This window comes from Benincasa hispida, chromosome 12, assembly GCF_009727055.1.
Source record: "Benincasa hispida cultivar B227 chromosome 12, ASM972705v1, whole genome shotgun sequence".
In the NCBI taxonomy this organism is placed as follows: domain Eukaryota; kingdom Viridiplantae; phylum Streptophyta; class Magnoliopsida; order Cucurbitales; family Cucurbitaceae; genus Benincasa; species Benincasa hispida.
Genome location: NC_052360.1, coordinates 53,461,467 through 53,488,967, shown reverse-complemented (window position 1 = coordinate 53,488,967; position 27,501 = coordinate 53,461,467). Strand labels below are relative to the sequence as shown.

At 28.6% G+C, this 27,501-nt stretch overlaps 1 protein-coding gene across 1 annotated transcript; it reads right to left on the bottom strand.

Annotated features, from left to right (window-relative positions):
* Nucleotides 1-553: 553 nt before the first annotated feature.
* Nucleotides 554-19,762, bottom strand: LOC120067265. Its single transcript, XM_039018794.1, has 9 exons — nt 19,602-19,762; nt 19,295-19,507; nt 17,365-17,588; nt 7,677-7,738; nt 5,515-5,742; nt 4,387-4,516; nt 3,050-3,384; nt 1,976-2,120; nt 554-1,030 (listed from the first exon to the last, which is right to left on the bottom strand). The coding sequence occupies exons 1-9, from the start codon at nt 19,612-19,614 to the stop codon at nt 797-799; spliced, it is 1,584 nt and encodes a 527-aa protein (XP_038874722.1). The 5' UTR covers nt 19,615-19,762; the 3' UTR covers nt 554-796.
* Between the last annotated feature and the right edge of the window lie 7,739 nt (nt 19,763-27,501).

The window sequence follows — 27,501 nt, the reverse complement described above, 5'->3', positions numbered from 1 at the left end:
TTTTCAAAAGTTTTTTATAACCTTCGATAAAAAATTGCCAAAATAAGCTAATTTTTTTGTAGTGTTAGTTATTGGAAGTTAAAGTCAAATACTAAAGTGAGCACTATAGTAAAAAGAAAACATATAGGTAAAAGAGTAAAATATTGAAACATAAGTATCAAATGAAAAACTAAACTCAATATTCAGTGATAAAAATGTAACATTTTAAAACTTAGGAACAAAATAGAAATTAAATTCAAAACTCAAGGGTAAAGATGTAGCATTTTTAAACCAATAAACCAAATAAAAATTAGACTCAAAATCAAAATGCCCAAAAAGTATTTTATCTATAATTTATTACATCCCAACTAATGCTCGGAATTTCATCAAAACTCCACAGTTAAGTCTGTTTGGTCGAGAGTATAGTACTTCAAAAAAAATTGTACAATGCATCAAATTCCTTCTCTTTTACAAGAAAACTTTCTATTAAGTTCCATTTCTCAAGCCAACGATATGATCCTAAAATTTCAATAAAGTAACTAGATAGTTTCAAATAATCAATAAGCATCAACAATGACAATACTCGTTCCAGACTGAAGATTTGAAATTGAAAAATCGGCACTTGACGGCCATATCATTTCCTCCATCCCTTGCACTCAAACTATTAACTAGAGTTCAAATTATCTCCATACATCAACACGAGTCCTTTAAACAAATAAGAACGATAATAATAGTTAAATACATGCACCAACCATTGAAAAGTCATCTCTCCAACCTCTCAATAAAAAATTAGAAGAAAAAAAAAGGCATTCTATTGCTATTTTGATTCAATGCTTTGTATGGAAGCCTTCAACTCCATCTGAATAGAGGCCCTAGAAGATGACAACACAGTTTCTTTCCATAGAGAACCATTCTCATTTAAAATGCTTGCATCTTGGTAAAGTTCATATACTGAATTTGCATCCTCCTTCAACTTACTTATAAATGAAACACATTTGATTTCTTCTGGATCTACTAGTAACTTGTTATCTCCATCTTTCCACCCAATTAACTGCAATCAATTTTATTTCCAACCCATTAACAACCCCACTCAATAGGGTTTCAACTTCCAAGGCCCAACTCTTAAATGGGCATTACCCCAATTATACAAGTTAATTAGAATATTATAAAAACAAAAAGCTTAATCAAATTACAAGTTTATTATTTCAACTTTTAAAATAGATCCCTAAATTCTAAGAGTTAGTATATGCCTAAAGTTAAATTTTATCTTTAGTAAGAGTCTTTGACATGTTTATCATCTTTTTTTAAATATTGAATTTATTGGACATAAAATTGAATTTTGGTGTGTAATATGGTATTAAACTTTCAATTTTATGTTTAATAAGTTTGTGAATTTTAGTGTCAAAGTGAGCATAGTTCAACAGTAATTGATATATGCTTTTTCTTTTGAGATTGGAGATTCAAATCTTCAAACCCTACTTGTTTTGTACTAAAAAGATTTGTGAGTTTTAATAAACATCGACTAGGTTAATGACCTATATTAGACATAAAGGAGAAAATTGCATGATTTCAATTTGATTTCTAGGTCTAAAAATTTTACACGGGATAAAAGTGAAATAAAAAAATGTAGAGATCAAATGGAAACTAAACTCAAAACTTAAAATATATATATTTTTTAAAACTTAGAGACTAAATAGCATAGAATTAAACTCAAAACTTAGTGATAACAATATAACAATTTAAAACCTAATTAAGACCAAAAAGACGTTTTTCTTCTTGGAAATAAAATTAAAAGTTCAAGTACTTACTATACTCTTCCAAATCAAAAGTTTAAAAATTTATGGACAATTTTTAAAGTTTAAGATTTATTAAACACAAAAATTGAAAATTAAAAAACCTATTGAAAACTTAAGAGTTTAGAGACTAATTTTGTAACTCAAAGTTGTTTTTTTCTTTTTTTTTTTTTTTTGTAAAAGGAGTTGGGAGATATATTTACCTTTGATGGTCTGCCCAATACATTGGTGGAATAGAGCCTGGCATTATCAACAAGTTGACAGTATCTGGGAAAAGCCTTAGCAAATCTTTTATGGGACTTCAATTGTGAGTTCACCCTCACAGCCCTTCCAACCATTACAGCTCTCCTGTTTACTCATCCCAATACAATATTACTATCTCTCATACACATCAAATTCATAAATTAATATCTAAATAAATAAAACAATAAATTATAAATTTAGTCTAGATGGTTTCTATTTGGTCCTTAAATTTTTAATATTACAAATTTAGTCCTTAAACTTTTGATTTCTTAAAATTTTCCAAATCAAATAGCATAAAATTGAAAGTTTACTAAGGTCTTGCTTAGTAACTACTATTTGTTTTTTTTTTAGTTTTTATTTTTTGAAAATTAACTTTATTTCCTCGTTTGCATCTTTCTTAAGTAAAAGGATTGAAATCTTTGCCAAATTTTCAAAAACAAAAAACTTTTTTTTAGTTTTCAAAACTATGCTTGTTTTTTTCTTTAAAAAGAAAAATATATATTTGATTTTTTAAAATATGGGTAAAAGATAGATAACATAGCAAGAAACTAAAGGTGGAATGTATGTTTATATGTTTAATTTTCAAAAACTAAAAGCCAAAATCCAAATGGTTACCAAATAAGATCTTGGGGTTTCATTAATCATAAAATTCAAATTTACATCTATAGATCAATTCACTCTAAAAAAATTCAAATTTTTATGAGACGAATTAGACATAAGTTAAACATTGAAGTTTAGGGCCTATTAGACACAAAATATAAAGTTTAAGGATGTATTTGATACTTTTGAAAGTTTAACAATCAAATATATACAAATCTCAAAGTTCAATGAATAGACCTATAATTTAACCAAAATATAATACTTTATAGTTTTGATAAAGATAGAATTTCATCCTTATTAATTGGATAAAATCTCATAAATAGCCTATATAAGTTATATCGGGGCTAATTGTGACTTTTAAATCATATGTACGGACTATAAAATCAAATAAAATTTGTAATTAATTAATCGTAATCATTATATAGATTTCGTACCTTATGCCTCTAATGACAGCCAAATGTGCGTCACAAACAACACCAACCAATTCAATTCTATACGGCTTTCGATCTTTTTGTACGATCCCATCGAAATCATACTGTTCTTCTTCTGGACTCAGTTGTTCCCAGTAATTTTCAATGACGGTCCCATCTTCCGCGACTTTGTAGCCAACCCCCATCCTATATCGATGTTTATGAACATTTCTAGCCATCTCAATCGTCTGGTCCACATATGGCTCCCATGCAAGAGTCCCATCCATGATCACATCTCTACCTTCGTTTAGTGCTGTCACCAACAACGACGATGCAGCATCTGTCGATGATTGGTGTACCTAATTACAATTGAAGTATTGATATAATTAAATAATTTACTATAACCTATCAACAACTTTAAAACGTTCAGGCTGATTCATGATTTAACATCATATCCTAACTAAAATTTATGTGTTTGAACTTCATCAGGATTCTCATTTCCACTTGCAACAAATTTTTACCTATATATTATACACTTTTTAAGCTATATGGACTAAATAGGCATCAAATCCACAAGTTTAGTATCCATTGTCAATATATTTTCTTATTATGTTGGTTATCCTTATCCATAACCTCGACATAAACGTAGCTCAACTGACATAATACTTGAACTATCGACTTCGAAGTCAACAGTTTGATTCCCTCACCCCACACTTTAATTACAATACCTTTATCAAAAAAAAAAAAAAAAAACCTCGATATTAATTTTGAAATGCTGAAAAGAAGGAGAAATAGTCTGTTGTACCAGTTTTTACCTCTAATTTCTTTAGTTTAAATTCCATTTCCATAAATTTTAAAAATTATATTTCTACTCTTGAGTTTTTAATTTAGTTTCTGCTTCATCCTACGTCTCAATATTATATATTTTTCCTTGAGAGGATTTTACTAATGTATGGTCTTTTGACTTTCAATTAACTAATTAAAAATAATTGTGATGTAATTTTTTAAAAAAGAATAGTTGTAAGAACGAAGAACAAATAGTGAAAATTACAAATTTAATTATAATCAATTTTATTCTTTAAGTTAATAGATTGGGGTAAAGTGTGTACACTTTGAAAAAATAAATCAATGAAAACAAAATTCAAAACTAAGAATAAAAATGAAATATTTTCAAACACCAGAAGAAAAATAAATATGAAATAACTTTTTAAAACCAAAAAATTGAGATAGAAACTATATAAAAAATTGAGGGACAAAGACCAAGAAATATAAATTTTTTCCTAAAAGAAAATAAATGTTTGAAAAAGGAAAAAAGTAAAAATAGATGTTGGAGAGAATGATATATATATATATATATATACCAGTTCTGAGGTTTGAAGCATGTCATCGGGGCAGCCCATGGAGTTAATTGCTCTATAAACGACGTCGCTTTCTTTGAAAGCGTCCGCCTCTACCACGACGGCTTTTGCTTGAGCATCCGACCAGAATGGTCTACAAAAAAAAATTATTTTCTTATTTTAGGTAAGAAAATAAATATATATATATATTATAATTAGATTTCTTTGTTTTATTCTCTAAATTTTGAGTACGGTTTTTATTTGGTCTGGCCATTTAGGACAACAACTAAAAGTTGTGAAGTGCGTTATTATAGTCTGCTCCATATTTGGAGTACCAAATATAATAGTGGTTTGTACAATTATTTATAACTTATAATCAAGTATAGTAAATACTATTTCAAAATCATTTTTGCTACAATATTTATTATTTGTCATTCTATCCTCTATTTTCTTATTTGTTATAATGTTTACTATTTTCTATCCAAATAAAAATAGTTTACCCTCAAAATACAAACTATTATAATCTAAACTAAAATACCCACTAACTATATTAATCAATTCAGTGCTCCAAATGTCAAAAAACCAGATAATGCTCGCTTTAATTTTAGTCTTTTGAGTTAACTTTTAATTAATTAATTTTTTTAAAAAAATTATGATGTAGATTTTTTATATTAATTTAATAAAATTAATAAAAACTAGTTGAATTATTTTAAATTAATTAATAGAAAATAAACACTAAAGACTAAAGTTGGAAATTAGAGAAAAAGAGTAAAGGTATAAAATCTTGATAATTAGTTTAAACTATTATGAAATGATATTTTAAAATTAATTTGAATAGCGATGAAAAAATAGTGAAACTTCACGGATTATAATTTTTAAAATCTTTTAAATTACTTATTAGATATTAACCATAAAGATTGAAAGTGAGTATATAATTAGTAAAAATTTAAGGTTAAAAGTGTAAATTTTAAAATTATGAATCAAATTGAAACAAAATTCAAATCTGGAGAGTAAAATTATACTGTAACTATGTAACTATTTGAAATGTAGAGACTGAATTAAAATCAAAATTGAAAATTTATTCAATAAAAAAGCGATAACAAATCACGGAATTGTAAATAAATAATGTATGGAGATATGAAATGAACGTACTCATTGAGGATGTCTTTGAGGACGGTGCTTTTGCCGGCTCCCATTCCGCCGCCCATGAGAAGGAGAACGGGGCTCCTCTGGCTGAGGGCCACGGGCGCCATAACGTCGGTGCATTTAGAATCAGCCTCCGCTCCACCGCCGCCGTTGATTGCTTTTATTTCTTCCACTAGAGTCGATATAACCCTCGTCACTTTCAGCTCTTTCGTCACCCTCTCGAACCTCTGTTTCCTGCGCTTCATTCATTACAATAATATAATCCTTCACTAACTTAACCTAATTCTCAAACTATAAAAAATACCTACGTTCAAACTTTTAGTTTAAAAATACTTTTAATCATCCTGTCGAGCTAACTACTTTAATCATTGATCAATTTTAATTAATTTGTAATGTACAGTCAACCGATTGATGTGTTGTTATTTATCATGTGTGGCATAAGCGGGTTCATCAATCTACCGTGTGTCCACCCGTATTTGAGGGCTTTCTTTGTTGTTCTATGTGGCTTGAGACTTTTATTGCGAAAATCCAAGCGGGCTCTTCTCTTTGAGTTGTGTGTGTTTCATTTTTGTATTTGGTTGGCTTTTGACATTGTTCGCGTCCTTTTTTTTGTATTTATTTGTGTCTTCGTTATAGGTTGTGAGATTCGATTCTCTTTTTACATAATTCAATATCTAAAAAAAAAAAAGAATTTAGTATTTATATCATTTTGGTCGTGTCAATTTTTTTAAAAAACAATTGTAATGATTCAATAACTTTCGCTAAAAATATGATTATTGAGATATAATCATATTTTTTTAACCATGTAGATTAATAAGTTGAGATATAATGAGATTTAACCCTCGTTTTTTATGGTAGAAATTAAATTGTTGCATAGGTGAAAATACATGAACTAAAAAAATTTACCTATATTAAAGTTTTAACTAAATTGTTACAAATTAAAGTTTGTGAACTAAATTGAAAAGTGTTTTTTAACTAAATTTTTAAAATAAGGAAAAGAAAATTATCCCCAACTTGGATGTAAAGATGTCCACGGGGCGGAGCGAGGACGGGGAAGGCTTTCCCGTCCCCATCCCCGTCCCTCTATTTCATTCCCCGTCCATGCAAAATTTTCTGCAAGGATCGGGGCGGGGATTCCCTGCAAAAAATTCGCAGGGATCAGGTTCCCTGCGGGAAAAATTTTTCCATTTTTTTTTTTAAGATATTCATTTTTAATAATTTTATTTATTCTCGACCAAATAAAATTTATATATATTAAATGAGTTTATTTCCAATAAATTTTCATTCGAAGGAAATAGTATAAAAATTCATTATAAAAATAATACTATTATATGTGTAAAAATATAATTTAATCTTATAATTTCTAAAAGTTAAATTTTAAATATTACAATATCATAGACAAGTTTTTCATTTAAATACTAACAACATTTATGACTTAAGGTAGAAAATCTTAAATGTTAAAACAATTTAGAAAATATATTAAAGTACGAAAAGGTTGAAATGAAAATTAGAAAATAATTAATTTTTTACACCACAATTTTTGTAAAAAGTATATAGATAAAATAATAATAATTATTATTTAAATATTTTAATTATAATTATAATTATTATTAATAATTATTATTATAATAATTATAATAATTATAACAATAATTATTATTATAAACTCGAAGACGGGATAGGGAATATAATCTCCGTCCCCGTTCCTGTTTAGTCAACGGAGAAAAAATTATTCCCGCTCCCTCTCCTATTCCCTGTTTAATCGGAGATTCTCCATCTCGTTCGGAACAGGTCCCAACAGAGTAAATGGACATCCCTACTTATGTATGTATTGGATTTCTATTTCCATCTCAATCGCTCTTGTTTTCATTAAAATGGATTATGAACTTATTTTGAGTCCAAAAGAGAGTTTTAAAAAAAATTAATTATTAACTTAGTTTGATCATACATGAAAACAATTAGTTTGATCATACATGAAAACAACTCTTGAATAACTATATGTTGACTGTCTTTTTTAAAAAAATAATAAATATAAAAATAAAAATCCTATCAATTTTATATAAAAACATATATTTTATAATTCATGAAACTCTTGAAATGAGAAAATTTACTAGCACTTTAATTCAATTGCAACGTTATTGATTTTGAAAGGGAATAAAAAAGAAAACCTTGTGACGGCCATCACAAAGCCTTTGAGCTTAGTTTTATGCTCCGATTCATCAGTCAACGCCTGCACTTACCAACCAAGAAAATTAATTACATAACATTTTTAGAGATAATAATTAAATACATTAGTGATAGATTCTATTGTTGATATACTCTTATTAATGATAGACTTTATCGTTGATATACACCTACTAACAATATGGTCTATCATTGATAGACTCTAAAAGTTGGATCTTACTATATTTACACTTTTTGTATTATACTATATCTATTGATATTTTGGATTTGATTACTACTTTTGCAATGGCCCCTTTTAAAACAACTTTTGTGAATCACATATTTAAGCCTAATATTCTTATGCCTTCCAATAACTTCTTTTTTAAAGGCCTACAAATGATTCTTAATGTTTTTAAGCAAGTGGTTTTAATTAAGGTGACAGGTTGTATTCAACCTTCGTACAACTTTATATATGAGGGGAAAAGATTAGCACAATCATTTTGTTTTTTTAGGAAATCAAGCATCAAGTCAAAAATTAAATTAGACAACATAGTAGGAGCCACGTAAATTGTATTTGTTCCTCTCAATTTATTACCATTAGTTTTCGTGTTTTTTTTTAGTCTTAACCAAATTCTAAGAAAAAAAATTAAATTTTTAAAATTATTTTTTAGTTTTCAAAATGTTATTGTTTTTATTTGGCATGTAATTTTTCCTTTTGTTGTAACATTGGTCTCTTCTATTGACTTCGTGTTGGACTTTTTGGTTGGTTATTTTTGGAATGATTCCGACCTTACCGGTTTCCTTGTTTGTAACTTCCTTGTTGATACCGTTTTAAAAGAAAGTATGATAATGTCTTCTTTAGATCTTTTTTTTTTTTTTTTAATAAAGTGATTGGTGTGGTAGTTTTTGGTGTGGGGCCATTGCTGAAAGCAAAGAAATGAAGAAGTCTGCAATTTTGTTATCATGCGAGGGTAATCCTTGAAGAGAAACGTTGAGTTTATGGGAGCCTAAACGTACAAGATCAATAAAGCTTGAGCTGAGAAAAAATATTGAGATAGATGCCAACAAGTTTAGGGGGAGTCTAAACAAATTTCCTATATAAGGTTTATTGTATGACATGATAGTGGTTCTATCAATTAAGTTGTTTCTCTTGTAAACCTTCTGAATTATACTAAGCTTCTCTTTAATTTGGGCACATTACCCCCAGATATAGGTAAAGTTATATCGAACTAGGTTAACATATTGTGTGCTATTTTTCTTCTCTACTTGTTTCCTTTGTCTCATACATTTGTCATCATCGTTGTGTCTATCATCATATTTATAGTTGGATGTTTGTACATTTTTCATTTGGTATCAGAGCGGGTTCAGTTATTATATTTTCGTTAATAGTTTGCAATGGAACCAATCAGAGAAGGTGGATCTACTACTAGACTTCAGTCCTTGATGGGACAAATTACTCATATTGGAAAGCCATAATCACTACTTTTCTAAAATCAATTGATTAAAGACCTGGAAAGCTGTTGTAAACAAGTGGACTCATCCAATAATCACTGATGAGGATGGCACTGCAAATCTGAAAAGGACTGAACTAAAGTAGAGGATGAAGCTTCCCTAGGAAATTCTCGCACTATAAACGTAATTTTTAATGGGGTTGATAAAAATATTATTCGGCTTATGAATACATTCATTTCAACTAAATAACCTTGGGAAATTTTGGAAGTTTCTCATGAAGGTACATCCAAAGTGAAAATTTCGAGACTACAGATTCTAACTTCGATTTGAATCTCTAAAAATGATAGAGGATGAAACAATAATTAATTTAATGTATGTATTCTAGACATTGCGAACGAATCTTTTGCCCATGGTGAGAAAATATCAGAAGAAAATTTAGTTAAAAAGATTCTTCGTTCTCTGCCAAAACATTTTGACATGAAAGTGACTGCCATTGAAGAAGTGCATGATAGAGCTGCTATGAAAGTTGATGAATTATTTTGCTCTCTTCGTACTTTTTAATTGACATTTAATGAGCAAACAAACAAGAAACGTAAAGGGTTAGCTGTGCAATCACATGTGAATGAAGACCTCATCTCAAACAAAGGGAAAGAAGGTGAAGAGAACCTTGCCGACTCGCTTGCTATGTTGACAAAATAATTCGTCAAAGTATTAAAAAGATTGAATAAACGTCCTAGTCAGTACAACACAACTCATGTTAGAGACAACACTCGCAACATTAATCATAATATGCATAAGAGTTTTAAACTTTTTGGAGTGAAGAAAGATAGTGAATGGGGTTTGAATGGTAATCCAAATTGCAGGGATCGAACCTTTAAATGCAGGGAATGTGAAGGTTTTGGCCACTTCCAAGCTGAATGTCCTAATTATTTGAGAAAACAAAATAAAGGACACTCAACAACCTTGTCAAACGATGAGTCGAATACTAGTAATATGTCAGAGGATGAGATTTGGGCCTTGATTGGTTGTGCAACTATTGATGAATCAACAATAATGAGTACTGATATTGAAGAAGCAGACAAAATTTGTTGTGGATTGAATTAGAATGTTCCTCGCTTGAGAAATCTTACCATGGAAGAAATGTATGAAAAATAGGAAGAAGATCTGTTTACACTAAAAAAGAAAAAAGATCGCATTCAAAGGTTATTGGAAGACAATCATCGTTGTTTGAGCACTATATCAAAATTAAAGAAGGAACCAAAATTGTCTCAACAACGTCTGGATTCAACGTATAAATTTGTTTGCATGTTAAATTCAGGTACAGATGATCTAACAAGATTCTCAACAAAGGGAAGCAAGTTGCTGATAGAAAAAGAATTGGGTTCAGTAGTCATGGGAAGCCTGGTTATAGAACTACATTATCATCTAAAAGTGTATTTGATCCTACTCAAAATCCTCATATGTCTGAGCTAAATCCAGATGATACCATATTTGTGACTCATATTGAAATTAGTAAGCCACGAAAGAAATAAGTGTGTCATTACTATGGGAGAGCAGGTCATATAAGTCCCTTTTGTTTTTATCATCTTGGCAAAAAGGAATATAAAACATTAAGACACTCCTCCCTGGGATCTTGAGTCATGAGAACAAAAGAGTTACATCTAGAAGACTTGTGTGGCGTTTCAAAGATAAAAACCCTCAAGAGAGGATGGCTTGCAATGTGGCATTTACCTCGTCACACATCTCAAAACCAAGAAGATTGGTACTTTGACAATGGATGCTCGAGGCACATGACAGGTAAAAAAAATCTTTTTTGTCTGATCTAAAGGCATATGGCTTTAGATATGTACCTTTGGTGATGGAGCTAAAGGAAAAGTGTTGGATAAAGGAGACTTGTTTAAATCTGGTCTTCCTGCTCTTCGTGTTGTCATGCTTGTTAAAGGCTTAACTGCTAATCTAATTAGCATAAGTCAACTGTGTGATCATGGATATCAAGTAAGTTTCTCTAAAGATAAAGTTTTTAGTAAAATATGATAAAATGATGTTAGTTATGACAAGTTCCCGTTCAACGAATAAATGTTATCACTCGTCCCCTGTTGCTCTCATTGAGTGAGACTAAAGTGTGGCATAAGAGACTTGGTCACATAAGTCTGCGATCAATAAGGAAAGCAATCAACGTAGGAGTCAGTCTTGCATTACCCTCTCTAAGCACATAAACTAATACATTCTGTGGTGAATGCCAATATGGTAAACAGGTTAAAACCTCACATAATAAAGTGACACAATGTAGTACTAGAAGAGTTTTGGAGTTACTACACATTGAGTGATGGGGCCCATACAAGTTGAAAGTTAGAAAGGTAAGCAGTATGCTCTCGTTTGTGTGGATGACTTTTCTCTCTTCACATGGGTAAGATTTATCAAACAAAAATCTGACACTTTCAAGGTGTTTCAGACACTATGTCTTCATCTTCAGCGTGAACAAGAGAAAAACATTATTCGTATTAGAAGCGATCGCATGAAGGAATTTGAAAATTCTCAATTTGTTGATTTCTGTACTTCTGAAAGGATTCTACATGAGTACTCTGCTCCTGTAACTCCTCAACAGAATGGAGTAGTAGAAGAAACAACCGCACATTCCAAGAGATGGCTCGTGCCATGCTTCATGCTAAAAGGATACCCCTTAACTTCTGGGCAGAAACATTAAATACAACCTATCATATTCACAATCATATTTCTCTACGCCCAGGAACTGTCAACACTAATTATGAACTTTAGAAAGAAAGAAACCCAATTTGAGGTATTTCCATGTATATGGTAACTCATTTTATATTCTGAGAGATCGAAAAAATAAAAGAAAGTGGGATTCTAAATCTGACGAAGAAATCTTCCTTGGGTACTCAACAAACAGCAGAGCCTATAGGGTTTTCAATAAGTAAACTCAGACTGTGATGGAATCAATAAATGTTGTGGTCAAAGATGTAACATCCACAATAGAAAATGTTGATGATGAAGAAGGTCAGATATTTTTAGAATTTGAGAACAATGGTGAAAAAGAAATCTCAGAATCATCAGATCTTGATAAGGATGCAATTAGTTTTATTGATGCTCCCAACATTGTTACTGACATTTAGACCTCTGCAGGTGTAAAAGGTGTTGAAGCTGATAGTAGTGATGAACCCGCACCATCCATTAGAATACAGAAGACACATCCTTCTAGTAGTATAATTGGGAACCTGGATTCAAGAATAACTACTTGTAAGAAGGATAGAGTTGACTACCTGAAAATGATTGGTAACGTATGTTTACATCTCTAGTAGAACCCAAGAATGTGAAAGAAGCCTTGAAGGATGAGTGTTGAATCAATGCCATGCAGAAAGAATTAGAATAGTTCATTAGAAACCAAGTGTGTACTCTTGTTCCGCACCCTGAAAATATAAATATAATTGGAACCAGGTGGATGTTAAAAAACAAGCATGATAAAGACGAAGTTGTGACTAGAAACAAGGTCAGACTGGTTGCCTAGGGCTATTCTTATGTTGAAGGAGTTGATTTTGATGAAACTTTTGCTCCAGTTGTACGATTGGAAGCTATTCGTCTTCTTCTAGAAATCTTATGTCTACTTAAGTTTAAATTGTTTCAAATGGATGTCAAGAGTGCGTTTTTGAATGGGTATTTAAATGAAGAAGTATTTGTTGAATAACTCAAAGAGTTTGTTGATCCAATATGTCCTCAACATGTGTACTGACTTCAATAAGTACTTTATGGCCTAAAATAAGCCCCACAGGCCTAGTATGATCGTTTGGCAGTTTTCTTAACCAAAAATGGTTATAATCGTGGTGGAACTGACAAAATCTTATTCATAAAAACGGATGCCCAGAACTTGATAGCTCAATTTATGTGGACGACATCATCTTTTGGGGAATGCCACCGAATATGGTAGATACCTTTGTTGAACAGATGAAGGGTCAGTTCGAAATGAGTATGGTGGGTGAGTTGACATACTTCCTTGCTTTACAGATTAAACAAATGAAAGAAGGGATTTTTCTATCTCAGGAGAAGTATGCTAGGAATATGGTGAGAAAATTTGGGCTTAACAAAGCTCAACCTAAACGTACCCCTACTGCTACTCCTGCCAAAGTCACGCAAGATTCTGAAGCTGAACGTGTTGATGAGAGTTTGTATAGAAGCATGATAGGTAGTTTGTTATATCTAACAGTGAGTCGTCCTGATATCGCTTTTGCAATGGGTGTTTGTACACGATATCAGTCTAACCCAAGAACCAGTCATATGACAAGTGTGAAGAGAATCCTAAAGTATGTGCATGGTATAGTTAATTATGGCCTTCTGTACACTTTTGATACAAATCCTATTTTAGTTGGATATTGTGATGCTGATTGGGCAAGATGTACTGAAGATAGAAAAAGTACATCATGAGGATGCTTTTTCTTGAGAAATAATCTTATCGTATGGTTTAGTAAAAAGTAGAATTGTGTGTCCTTATCTATTTGCAAGGCAGAATATGTTGCAGCTGTCAGTAGTTGTGCTCAATTACTTTGGATGAAACAAATGCCAACTGAGTATAATGTGTTTTAGGATGTTATGACTTCGTATTATGACAACATAAGCGCCATAAATTTTTTGAAACATCATGTGCAACATAGTCGAATGAAACACATTGACATTAGGCATCATTTTATCCGTGAATTGGTTGAGAACAAAGTTATTACTTTTGAATATGTTATAACAAATAAGCAACTTGCAGATATCTTTACTAAACCCCTGGATATTATTACTTTTGAATCGCTAAGGGCAACCATTGGAGTGTGTAAATTGCCTTTATAGCCATTAATGTTTGTTCTAATGTATCAAGGGATATGGGTCAACGGTTGGTTTTCGTATTCCTTGATTAAAGCCCTTTTTATTGCGAGAGTTAAAACATCTACCCTCTTCTATTTGCTTTCCTCGTCTTTTGTGTGGTATCATGCTCTCACAGTGCCCAACCATTCCCACTCTTGCGGATGCTCCAGGTCCTGCTGCCAAGTGAATTAACTTAAGCTACAAGCTTTTCAGGTATCCCATGTGTCAAACATTGTGCACAACATTCGGCCTCTTAGAGTTGATGATATTCCCGTGCCTGAGGATCTTCGCGCTCCTAAAGATGGATTGTTGGTTCCTTCTGATCTTGGGACACGTATCTCACAGGTGCTATCTTCTAAGTCCTGAACCTTGAGTGGTATAATTCGTTCTCATGCCGACTGACGGGTGACTATGGATACTCTGATTCAGTTGTTAAGTTTGTCGTTACCCTCTGACGATGCCTAGTCTACTTCATAGTGTCCTTCCTCTCCACATGCTTAATTTTCTTCATCTGACAATCAAGGGGGGTGTGGTTATGGTGTTGTTTTTTTTTTTTTTTTCTTTTTTTTGTGGGTGGTGTTGTTGGCTTGTTATTGATGGTTGTTTGGCTGGTTTGGTTGTTGATGGTTGTCTAGCCAGTTTGGTTGTTGTTGTTTTGGGGGGTTGGTTTCTGGTTGTGTTGTTTTTTTGTTGCCTCATTGTAGTTTTTGTTATCTCGTGATTTCCAATAAAAGAAATTTGTTATGCCAAAGGGGGAGATGGTTATTTTTTTTACTTGGCATGTAATTTTTCCTTTTGTTGTAATATTGGATCTTTTTCAGTTGACTTTGTATTGGACTGTTCATTTGGTTGTTTTTGGAATTATTCCAATCTTGCTGGTTTCCTTGTCTATAACTTCCTTGTTGATACTATTTTAAAAGGAAGTATAAGAATGTTTCCTTTAGGTCTTTTTTTTTTTTTTAATGAATTGATTGGTGTGGTAGTTTTTGGTGTGCGGCCATTGCTGAAAGCAAAGAAATGAAGAAGTCTGCAATTTTGTTATCAAGTGTGGGTAATCCTTGAAGAGAAGCATTGAGTTTAAAGGGAGCATAAACGTATAAGATCAATAAATCTTGAGCTGAGAAAAGATCTTGAGATAGGTGCCGACAAGTTTAGGGGGAGACTAAACAAATTGCCTATCTAAGGTTTACTGTATTACATGATAGTGGTTCTATCAATTAAGTTGTTTCTCTTGTAAATCTTCTTAATTATACTGACACTTCTCTTTAATTTAGGCACTGTGCCCCTCAGATGTAGGTAAAGTTATATTGAACTAGGTTAACATATTGTGTGTTATTTTTCTTCTCTGCTTGTTTCTTTTGTCTCATTACTTTTGTCAGCATTATCATTCTGTCCATCATCATATATATAGTTGGTTGTTTGTACGTTTTTCACAAAACTTTAATTTTAAAAACCAAATAATTATCTAACATAAGTCTCCCTTTCACATCCGACCGAAATTCACAATTTTGATCAACTTTTCAGTTCAAAAATAGGTTCCAAGCTATATAGAACCAATAAATATCTAATACATAAAATTTAAATTAGTGTGCATATATATTTTGCAAAGAAAATCAGTGTATATTATCATGAAGATCAAGTATATACTATATCATTTATCAAAAAATATTAAATAAATAAAAAAATATACATATAGAATAAAGTTTTGCCATAAAATATTAAAGAAGAAAACAATATTTTATATAATTTACATGGTTGGCAATATACTAATATTATTTCAGATTTTTTTTAGCAACACTTCAGATTTGGTGGATAATGTGAGGAAATGTCGCACATTATTTTAATATTAAGAATAAAAGAAAAGAAAAAATTTGTGTGGAACATGGACTTCATCCATCTTTCACCCAATAAAAATATGTGGGGCAAAAAAAATTTCTTTTCAAAGTCTTCTTTTATTATTTTTTCTATTAAAAAAAGGGAGCAATGGATTTAGATGTAACGTGTACCTTATGATTGCCTATTAAAAAAAATTTGTCACTCAACCACTTCTATAAACTACTCATACATTTCCTGTCATGTTGATAAGTCGAGCCATAGAAAATTAATAATAAGAAAAAGGGAAAGAGCTTTATGAGAACTATTTTTAATGTTTTTAAATCGTTTTAAAAGGATTAATGCTACCTTCTTTTGATAAAAACTATTGAGATGTTCTTAGGTCTTCTAATATAACCAAAATTATCAACCTCTCAAAATTATTTAATTTTGATAAATACAATTAAATGTCAGATTCAAACCTACCAGATTATCTAAATTATTAAACAATAAAATTTAAAATTTAAAAATTTTGTAGGTATAATCACAATAATAAATAATAATAATAAATTAATTCAATAAAAAAAAATACATACGGATGGGGGATAGAAAAAAGTTTAACTTAAAAAAAAATTATTCTCCACTCCATTCCCTATCTAAATAAGGTTCTCCATCCCATCAGACAAAATGAGCATCCCATGGGACCGCCACATATAAAGAATATGGACAAAGCTTTAATTAATGCAAATAATTTTTTTTCTTTTATTCTCTTCTTTTTTTAATATTGAAGACCGCCACATAATATATTAGTTGAATTAAGCTCACTTTAACTAATATAATTAATCCATATAACTATAACCGTAACAAAAAAATAATAATAATACACATTCGTAGTCATTATGAATGCAAAACATTTCATAAAAGGGGAGCTATCTTAACTTTGTTATGTAGTCTTTTCATTTCTCCTTATCTTCTTCTGTTTTTTCTTTCAACATTTTTTTTGGTTGTTTTCTGTTTTTGAAATGCTTGTTGTTTCAAACTTTTTTTTCCCTATAGTTTTCACTTTTCTTTTCTTTTTCTAGAAAGACAAACATTAATATCAATCTACAAAAACATGGATGTGGGTAAAATAGTTTTGTTCAATCAACATAACTATAATTATTTCTAAGTAACAATTTAATTATTGAACTCTAATTTGTAAGAATTTAGTTTTTATACTTTCAAATTTATAACAATTTAGTCATTGAACTTTAATAAGTAACAAATCAATCTTTATTATACTAAGTCTTCATAAAATTTGTTCTTACACTTGTAGATTGATAAACTAATCGGGAATCAAATTTTTTATAAACTATAAAGACAAAGTTGTTAGGTAATAAAAACCGACACGTGATTTTAATGGAATTTTTCATGATAAGAATTAAATTATTATAAATTTCAAAATAAAGTGATTAAATTATTATAAATTTGGATTATGAAAACTAAATCATTAACCACTAAAGATAATGAAAATATAGGACCAAAAAGTGTTTTTTAACTTAAATAATTGGATGTAAATTGTAGTGTGTGTACCTGAGAAACCATTTGAGGTGCCTTATCCCAGTGAAAAGCAAAGTAGGTCAAAATACAAGTCTCTAACTCTTGAATAAGCTTCACATATACTGAATCTGCATCCTTTTCATCAACAAAATATTCATAGATTGATTCTTCACAACCTTTCTTCTTCTTCAAATAATCATTTATCAGTTTCTTCAACTTTGGGCATTCCCCTCCATCTTTAAATCCCAATTGCCTCGCTGCATTCGGTACCAAACTCAATTTTCAGCTCCAGATAATGTTTTAGTTATTTAGACATTTTTAAAAGTTTAAAGATTAAACAAAATTAAAACTCAAAATTTATGAACGGGTTATTTCTTTATTTATTATTGTTTTTTAGACATGCTGAGTAGAATCAAACCTCTAAATTCAAAGTTGATCGTACAAATTTTATGATAGTTGACTCATTCGAATATTTTTTTCTTTTCTTTCTTTTTTTTTTTTTTTTTGTTTTTTTTTTGTTTTGTTTGAAGAGTTAGGAAAGGAAATCATTATTTTCTCTCCCTCCCCGCATTTCATCGGTAAAATTAATATTTGATACCTAACCCTACTGACCGGTTAGGATTTAATTAATAAAACTTAATAACATTATAACGAAAATGAAATCACTGGAAGAAATTCGGGTTTTAATGTCGGTTTTAAAGGGACATTAAAGGATTTTAATGTCGGTTGAAAACCGACATTAAAGATAGTGTTATTAAAACTCTTTTATGTCGGTTGCCTTTAATGTCGGTTTTAAACCAACATTAAAAGCATCAATAACACAACTTCCAAGTATAATAGATATATAATTTTAAAAAAAAATTATTTTAAATATATCAAAATGAGTCAACTTATTTATAAATATAGTAAAATCTATATCATTAATCTATTACAATGGTAAAAAGTGATATTTTGATTAAAAAAAATGAAATTTTTTTATATTTAAAAAGATTTTAATAATTTTACTATTTGAAACCATTATTTTAAGAAAAATAAATGATATAGATAATAAATAATGCTCAATAATTCTATTGTTTCATTATTACAAATTGTGTGCCTTGGCTTCTTCTTCTTTCGTCCCCCTCTATCGACAAACTCACGAAATTTAACCATACGACAAGATTTGACAAAATTTGATTTTGAGAAAATTAATATAATGCCTTTAAACGCTCTATAAAAAGAAAAAAATAAGTTCTGTAACTTTTTATTTGGGTCAACATTCTAGTACTCAACCCTCATTTTTGTTACTTGTTGAATTTTTTTAGCTGTTATTTTAAAATAATCAAAATTATTTAAAAAAAATAGACGAAAGTTAAATTAAAAATTAAAAAACGAAAAGCGCAAGAGCTAAGTATTAACAAAGCATACACAACAGAGTTGATTTTGTAATTTTAATTGGCAATAAAACTTAAGAAAATTTGTATGGATAATCTAAAATTTGGGTCCAAAATGATAAATGACCCATTTTTTAATAAAATTACTAAAATATCACTCTCCTTTCTTACATCTAGTATTGCGCACAGATTTTCATGGAAGTTGGTCACGTGGAGAAGAAGAACAAGGAAAGAGGGAATAAAAAGAAAAAAGAGAAAAACGGTTCCGACAAAGTTGGTGGTGCTGGAGAAAGAAGAAGAAAAAATAGGAAAGAGAGAAGAAAAAAATAGTTTCGTTGAAGCTGATCTACAGTAGAAGTTGTGGTCGTAATAGAGAAGAAGAAAAGAGGAAGAAAGAAATGAATAGCAAATTCGTAACTTCGTTCAATCATGGCAAAAACCATTAGAATTATTTCTAAAATTTATGTTTTTACATTTTATATCTCTAAAATAGGTCAACTGGACAAGTATTCCTAAAACTTATGTTTTAAGTAGAGTGGAACTGAAGAAGGCCAACCACACAAAAATCATTTGAATCATTCGAAACTTACCAACATAGTCAGGGAACGCCTCAATACTTCCGACCCTGCCGGATTCCGTCCGTCCGATCACCGGCACGATTTTCTGATCCTCGACAACGGCTGCCGACGACCTCAAATTCCGGCTCCAGTGATAACGCGTTCCGGCGGCAGCCACGATGCCGACCAAGGACACAGCAATTATCCGAGCCTGCTTGACGATTCCTTCCCCATTTCCGGCGAGATCTGACCCAAAAAACACACTATAATCACAAACCCAAGGGCAAAAAAAAAAAAAAAATGTTTCTCCTGACGGCGGAGAGCAAAAGAAGAGAGCTACCGGAAAGCTTCATGTCGGAGAGAATCTCTGCCGGCGACTGCTGGAGTGGAGGAAGAAGAATAGGGAGAACTGCAGCGAGGAGTTGTGGGGTCTGACTTCTGAGGCAGGAAAAAAAAACAAATGGACGAAACACTTTATATTAATTAATGTCTTTGTTTTTCCAACTATGATTTTTCTTTTTGCTGTTCTTAAATAACGTTTACCTTTCAAAATAAAAAAAATTTGTTTTATCCAAAATGAGGATTGCTCTAATATTTCTTTAATTTAGAGTGTAAACAAATTATTCAATTTTGTATTTCAATGGGGTTGGGGTTGCATTAAGTTTCATGATTCCCTTCTTTTCTCTCTCTATATATTTTTTAAAAAATCAAAATTAACACATGTCAATTTTTTATTGGATATAGTCTAATCAATTTTTTCCTTTTTATTTCTTGTCCGATTGATTATTGACATGTTTTGATTTTTTTTTAAAAAAAATAATTACAAATTTAATTTATGAATTTTGAAATTTATTTAAGTTTGGTTTTTGAAATTTTAATTTTGTATCTAATAAATCATCAACTTAAAAAAGTGTTTAAGAAATTCTTAAACAAATTCTTAAAAGTGTTTAAGAAGTTCTTAAATTTTTTGTTTTGCATAGAATAGCTAAGTTCTTGAAATTTGAAAACAATATTTAGTAGGTCCTATATTTTTAAAAAAATTAACAAATTTAGTAGACATGTTTTCATGGGACATAATAAATTCAATTTTTCTTTTTTCAAATAGATGAATTATTTTTAAAAATTTTGAATAATATCAAAGATTTAATAGACACAAAATTGGAGTTCATTAGCCTATTAGACATCTTTAAAGTTCAAGAACTTATTCGATACAAAATGTAAAATACAAATATCTATTAAATACTTCTGAAAATTTAGAGACCTAATAGAAACCAAGGTTTGAAATATTGACGTCAATAGAAATACCGTGGTCTCAATTTTATAGAAATGCCAATGAATTTTTTGGAAAATTTTATGAGATTGATGAAAATTGTTATAATTAGTTAATTAAACTTTGATTGTGACTGAATTAGACTATAATTGATCATTTTTAATTGGCATTTCTATAAAGTAAGACAACGTTTAGATGTATATTGTAAAATATTTGTATAAATATTGATGCGAGAGCATAAATTTAAAAAAGAAATGGACAAATAATTATAAAATAGTATCAAATATTAAAAATTAATCAAAAAAATAAAATATTCGCATATAAAATAATTGTAAATTGTTTATTTATAAAATAAAGTAGATACAAAAATGAAAAAAAAAAAAAAACATAATATCAAACATAAGAGGGATGTAAAAACTAAAAGTATAACATTATATAACAAAACATAATGAAAAAGAAAGAAAATAAATAAAACTCTAAAAGTAGATGGAGGTTGAGAGAAAAATGAAAGGAATATTAGTAACTCACATCAATTTAAATTTTGAGATAAAATGATGTGAAAATTCAATGAAAAAGATTTGAATTAAAATATGTGATTTCTTGAAAATATTCTTTTTTTGAGGTAAAAGAGGGAAAAAACTTCCATCGAACTAGCATAGAAATTGCTAAAATAAAAATTATAATTATAAAAAAAGACTTCGAAATTGCAAGAAATTCGAGAAATTGGGGAAAAATCGAATTTTCTCCCCAGTGAAATTTCGAGATTTCAACCAAAAATCTAAACGACAATAGAAACTTAAAAATTCAAAATCTAAACTTAATTTAACCATTTCAAAATTCACGAACTCATCTTACACAAAATTGAAAAGTTTTGTATTATTAAATATGAAATTCAATTTGATGTCTAATAAATTTATTAACTTTAAAAGTGTCAAACACTTTAAAGGCCTATTAAATTTCAAATCTTCTTTTCTTAATTCTTTTTTCAGATCACTCCTCCACACTTTGTTATATTAATTTAAACTAAATCAGATCCATGAATAAGATACATATGTGTTTTAATAATCAATCTATACAAATAAAGTTTAAAATTATTAAAATTTAAATAATAGAATTCAATAAAATGAATATGTGAATATGATTTATTTTAGAAAAATATTTTAAATAGTAAAATTATTGAAAATATTTTCAAATATAGCAAAATATCACAATCTATCAATAATAAATGATAGTAGTCTATCAGTATCTATCAATGATAGACAATGACATTTTGCTATATTTATTATTATATTTAAAAACAACTCATATTTATTTTATCTCATTTCACAACTTCTCAAAATAACAAGATTTGTGTCACGGACCATATGGTACATTTATTTATTTATTGCTGCACTAACTTCATTTTTTTTTTCCACATAGGACTGACAAATAAAAGGACCTCACATAAAGGGAGGTGACCATTAATTTGAGGGCAGTTCTAGAATTTATGTATATACTTGTTTGAAATATGTCCTTTTAATATATTTCATTTTCAATTTTATTTCTTATGAGAAATAATTGAAATTAGATATAAATGAAATGTAAAGTTGTGTTAATTTAAAGATTCTATTTCTATTTTGAATCAAGAATTTAAAGAGTGAAATGAGTGTTTAAAATCAAAATCTAAAAACCAAATAATTATCATACGAGAGTTTAAATATTATTTAGTTTTGAGTTCAATTTCAATTTAGTCTCTAGATTTTAAAATGTTATGATTTTATCATTGATATTTGAGTTTTGCTTGAATTTGGACTCTTTGTTTCAAGATTTACAATTTTAACCTCAATTATTCACTAGATACTCATTTTCGCCTTACGAGTTATAATTAATTAACTTTCACTAATTTTATCACTTTTAGAATTAAATTTAGAGCAAATTGAAAAAATCATCCTTAAAATATGATGACAGTTGCAATTATACTCTTAAACTTTCAAATGACCCTCAACCTAAATGTTAAAATTAGACTCTTAAACTTACATACATAAATTGTAATAATTGTATAAGTTTGAGGCTTCAATTTTTATCATTTGTGAGTTCAATCTCCTACGATTATTGTAAGTTTCATAACCCAATTTTAACGCTTTTAGAAGTTTGGAGGGCTTATTGTTACTATTGAAAGTTTCAAGGTATAATTGTAATTACTACCATATTTTATGTGTGATTTTTGTAACTTTCTCTTAAACTTAACATTTCATTTCATAATTATTTTTAATTAATTAATAGAAATTGACGTCAATGATTGAAATTGAGTATTTATTGAAAAGCTTAGGTTAAAAATGTAAAATTTTGAAATCTAGGGACCAAATTGAAATAAAACTCAAATTTTAAGGATAAAATTATAACATTTTGAAATCTAGATTTTAAATTAAAATAACGCTCAAACCCTAAGAAGCACAGACACAAATACGGATACATGATATGGATACGATACGATACGATACGGCGATACGTTAATTTATAAAAAAAACTAAGATACGGGTACGTTGAAGGTACGTATTATATATATATAAACATCTAATTAATTTTTATAATACATATTTTAAGTTAGATTAGAATAGATTCGAGAAGAGAGTGAAAACTTGAAAAAAATTCCAGTAACGTCGAGTGATTGTTGAGTGACTAGAGTAGACGGTAGGAAAGAAGTAGAAAATAAAGATTGAATAATGAAGTTGAGGATGAAGGAGGTGTGAATCATGATTTAAACAGTAAGAGAAAAAGGGAAGAATGAAGATTTAATTACGTTTCGGGTTTTTTTTAAAAAAAAATTATGTTTTATCATCTTTAATTTATTTTGTTTTGAATTGCTCAATTTAAGTGAACTTTTATGTTTGGAAGTAATTTTAAAGGGTTGAAATCACTTTTGTCATTTTCAAAATCACCGTGAAACATATTGAATTCTTCAAAACTAATTTTGATGATATGAAAATTGCATTTAAAAGTATAAAATTGAAAATTAAATTAATTTTGAGTAATTAAAATTGTGTTTTCGAGTGATTTTAAAAATGAAAAAAGTGATTTTTAATGATTTTAAAATCACTCCTAAACATGCACTAAAATAAAATGGGTTGTAGGTTGGGCTTAAATTTGAAACAAAAAATTGACTCACGCATTCCCTTCACGTATCTGGAAGCAGATACCCGTATTTAAAAAATAAAAATAAAAATAAAAAAAATCTGATATTTCAAATCAAGTATCAGACACGTATCTGGACGTATCCGTATCATATCGGTATCTGATATCGATTCTCTGCATAATTAGAAGTATCTGTACTTCCTAGCTCAAAATTTATGGACTCGATGTATAGTATTTTAAAATCTAGAGATTAAATAGCAAACTCAAAACCAAGAGGAAAAAATGTATTTTTTCGAAAACATATAAACTAAAATGAAAAAAAAAAAAAAAAAGTTGAAAACATAGATATGAACAAAACTTAGACGGTAGAAAATAAAATAGTACTTGAAGAACTTTTTACCTTTTTTTTGTTTACTCAATGTTATTATTGATAGATGGAAGTGGGGCAAGGAGAAAGCTCAGGTCTATACAGCTACTATTTGAAGGAAGATAAGTACAGAAACCCACGTTTTTTTCCCCGTTAATGTTATCATTAAATGTCGGTCTCTTTTCTTATTAGATCTATTATTATAGACTATACCTATCTAAAAAATAATTTCTTAAACCTTCATGTGCTTTAATTTTATAACAAGTTAGTCATTAAATTTATTATATAACTATTTAGTAGTTATATTTTAAATAACAATTTTATCATAGAATTATTGTTTAGATTAAATGAAATTTCTGAGCTAGTAAAAAAAAAAAAAAGACTTAAATTGTGTTTGGAATACATTTTCAAGTGTTTATTTTTTTTTTTAAAAAAAAGTCATTTTGAAAGAAATTTGAATGTTTAGCAACTACTCAAAATAGTTTCTCAAATGTATTTTAATCAAAATGTTTAAATAAAAATTAATTTTTTGAAAAATATTTTTTTCTCAAGTTAATTCAAACAATCTCTCATATAGATAGATTAATACACTAATTAGAGAAGTAAGTATGAATCACAATCGTTAATTTCTCGTATGGAGAAGTGGAGCAAGAGTTCTGGGATCTAATAGAAACTTGGAATTTATTGATCTATTATACATCTTTAAAATTTAGGAACTTATTAGATACAAAATTAAAAATTCAAAGACCTATTAGACATTTTTGAAAATTTAGATACCTAAATAGAAACTTAAAAATTCAAATACTAAATTTAATTTAATAATTTTAAAATTCAGAGACCCACCATACATAAAATTAAAAAATTATCTCTCTATCAGATATGAAATTCAAATTCATGTCTAATAAATTTATTAACTTTAAGAAATCCAATCATTTTAATAAGTCATTTAAAATGTAACAAACTATTAAACACTTTTTTAAGTTGAGTAAGCTATTCAATATCAAATCATCATCATCTGCTTCTTCATCTTTTCTTTTTTTCTTTTCTTTTCTTTTTTTTTAGTGTGAAGATCAAATAATTCCTCCACACATTGTTATACTAATTTGAATTAAATTAGACCCATAAATAAGATAAATATGTGTTTTGATCATCGGTATAAATAAATAAAAGTTAAAATTATTAAAATTTATATAATAGAAATTTATATATTTTTTAATTAGTTGATAAAATGAATATGTGAATAAGATCTATTTTATCCCATTTCACATATTCTCAAAATACAAGGTTTGTGTCATGACGTTCAAATATCAACTTATACCTCTAAATTTTTGGTGTGTATCAATGTAAACTTTAAACTAATAATTGTATCAATTTAAGCCATGAACTTTATGGTTTGTATCAATTTAAATCTCAAACTAATAATTGTATCAATTTAAATCTGAACTTTTATAGATGTATCAATTTAAACCTTCCATTATGTTTTATCTAGATACACTTACGAAAATTCAAGGTTGAAATTGATATATTTATGAAAGTTGATTTAAACTAATACACTTATGAAAATTCAAGGTTAAAATTGATATAATTATTAGTTTTGAGTCTAAATTGATGCAATTTTCAAAGTTCAAGAGTTAAATTGATACAACCCAAAAAATTTAAGGTTTAAATTGATACAATTCTTAGTTTAGGGTTTAAATTGATATAATTTTTAAAATTTAGGGATATAAATTGATATTTGTCTAGTTTAGAGATATAAATTGATATTTATCTTTTATTTATTTATTTATTTGTTGGACTCACCTCCCACTAGAACTGACAAATAAAAGGACCTCACATAAAGGGAGGTGACCATTAATTTGAGGGCAGTTCTAGAATTTATGTATATACTTGTTTGAAATATGTCCTTTTAATATATTTCATTTTCAATTTTATTTCTTATGAGAAATAATTGAAATTAGATATAAATGAAATGTAAAGTTGTGTTAATTTAAAGATTCTATTTCTATTTTGAATCAAGAATTTAAAGAGTGAAATGAGTGTTTAAAATCAAAATCTAAAAACCAAATAATTATCATACGAGAGTTTAAATATTATTTAGTTTTGAGTTCAATTTCAATTTAGTCTCTAGATTTTAAAATGTTATGATTTTATCATTGATATTTGAGTTTTGCTTGAATTTGGACTCTTTGTTTCAAGATTTACAATTTTAACCTCAATTATTCACTAGATACTCATTTTCGCCTTACGAGTTATAATTAATTAACTTTCACTAATTTTATCACTTTTAGAATTAAATTTAGAGCAAATTGAAAAAATCATCCTTAAAATATGATGACAGTTGCAATTATACTCTTAAACTTTCAAATGACCCTCAACCTAAATGTTAAAATTAGACTCTTAAACTTACATACATAAATTGTAATAATTGTATAAGTTTGAGGCTTCAATTTTTATCATTTGTGAGTTCAATCTCCTACGATTATTGTAAGTTTCATAACCCAATTTTAACGCTTTTAGAAGTTTGGAGGGCTTATTGTTACTATTGAAAGTTTCAAGGTATAATTGTAATTACTACCATATTTTATGTGTGATTTTTGTAACTTTCTCTTAAACTTAACATTTCATTTCATAATTATTTTTAATTAATTAATAGAAATTGACGTCAATGATTGAAATTGAGTATTTATTGAAAAGCTTAGGTTAAAAATGTAAAATTTTGAAATCTAGGGACCAAATTGAAATAAAACTCAAATTTTAAGGATAAAATTATAACATTTTGAAATCTAGATTTTAAATTAAAATAACGCTCAAACCCTAAGAAGCACAGACACAAATACGGATACATGATATGGATACGATACGATACGATACGGCGATACGTTAATTTATAAAAAAAACTAAGATACGGGTACGTTGAAGGTACGTATTATATATATATAAACATCTAATTAATTTTTATAATACATATTTTAAGTTAGATTAGAATAGATTCGAGAAGAGAGTGAAAACTTGAAAAAAATTCCAGTAACGTCGAGTGATTGTTGAGTGACTAGAGTAGACGGTAGGAAAGAAGTAGAAAATAAAGATTGAATAATGAAGTTGAGGATGAAGGAGGTGTGAATCATGATTTAAACAGTAAGAGAAAAAGGGAAGAATGAAGATTTAATTACGTTTCGGGTTTTTTTTAAAAAAAAATTATGTTTTATCATCTTTAATTTATTTTGTTTTGAATTGCTCAATTTAAGTGAACTTTTATGTTTGGAAGTAATTTTAAAGGGTTGAAATCACTTTTGTCATTTTCAAAATCACCGTGAAACATATTGAATTCTTCAAAACTAATTTTGATGATATGAAAATTGCATTTAAAAGTATAAAATTGAAAATTAAATTAATTTTGAGTAATTAAAATTGTGTTTTCGAGTGATTTTAAAAATGAAAAAAGTGATTTTTAATGATTTTAAAATCACTCCTAAACATGCACTAAAATAAAAT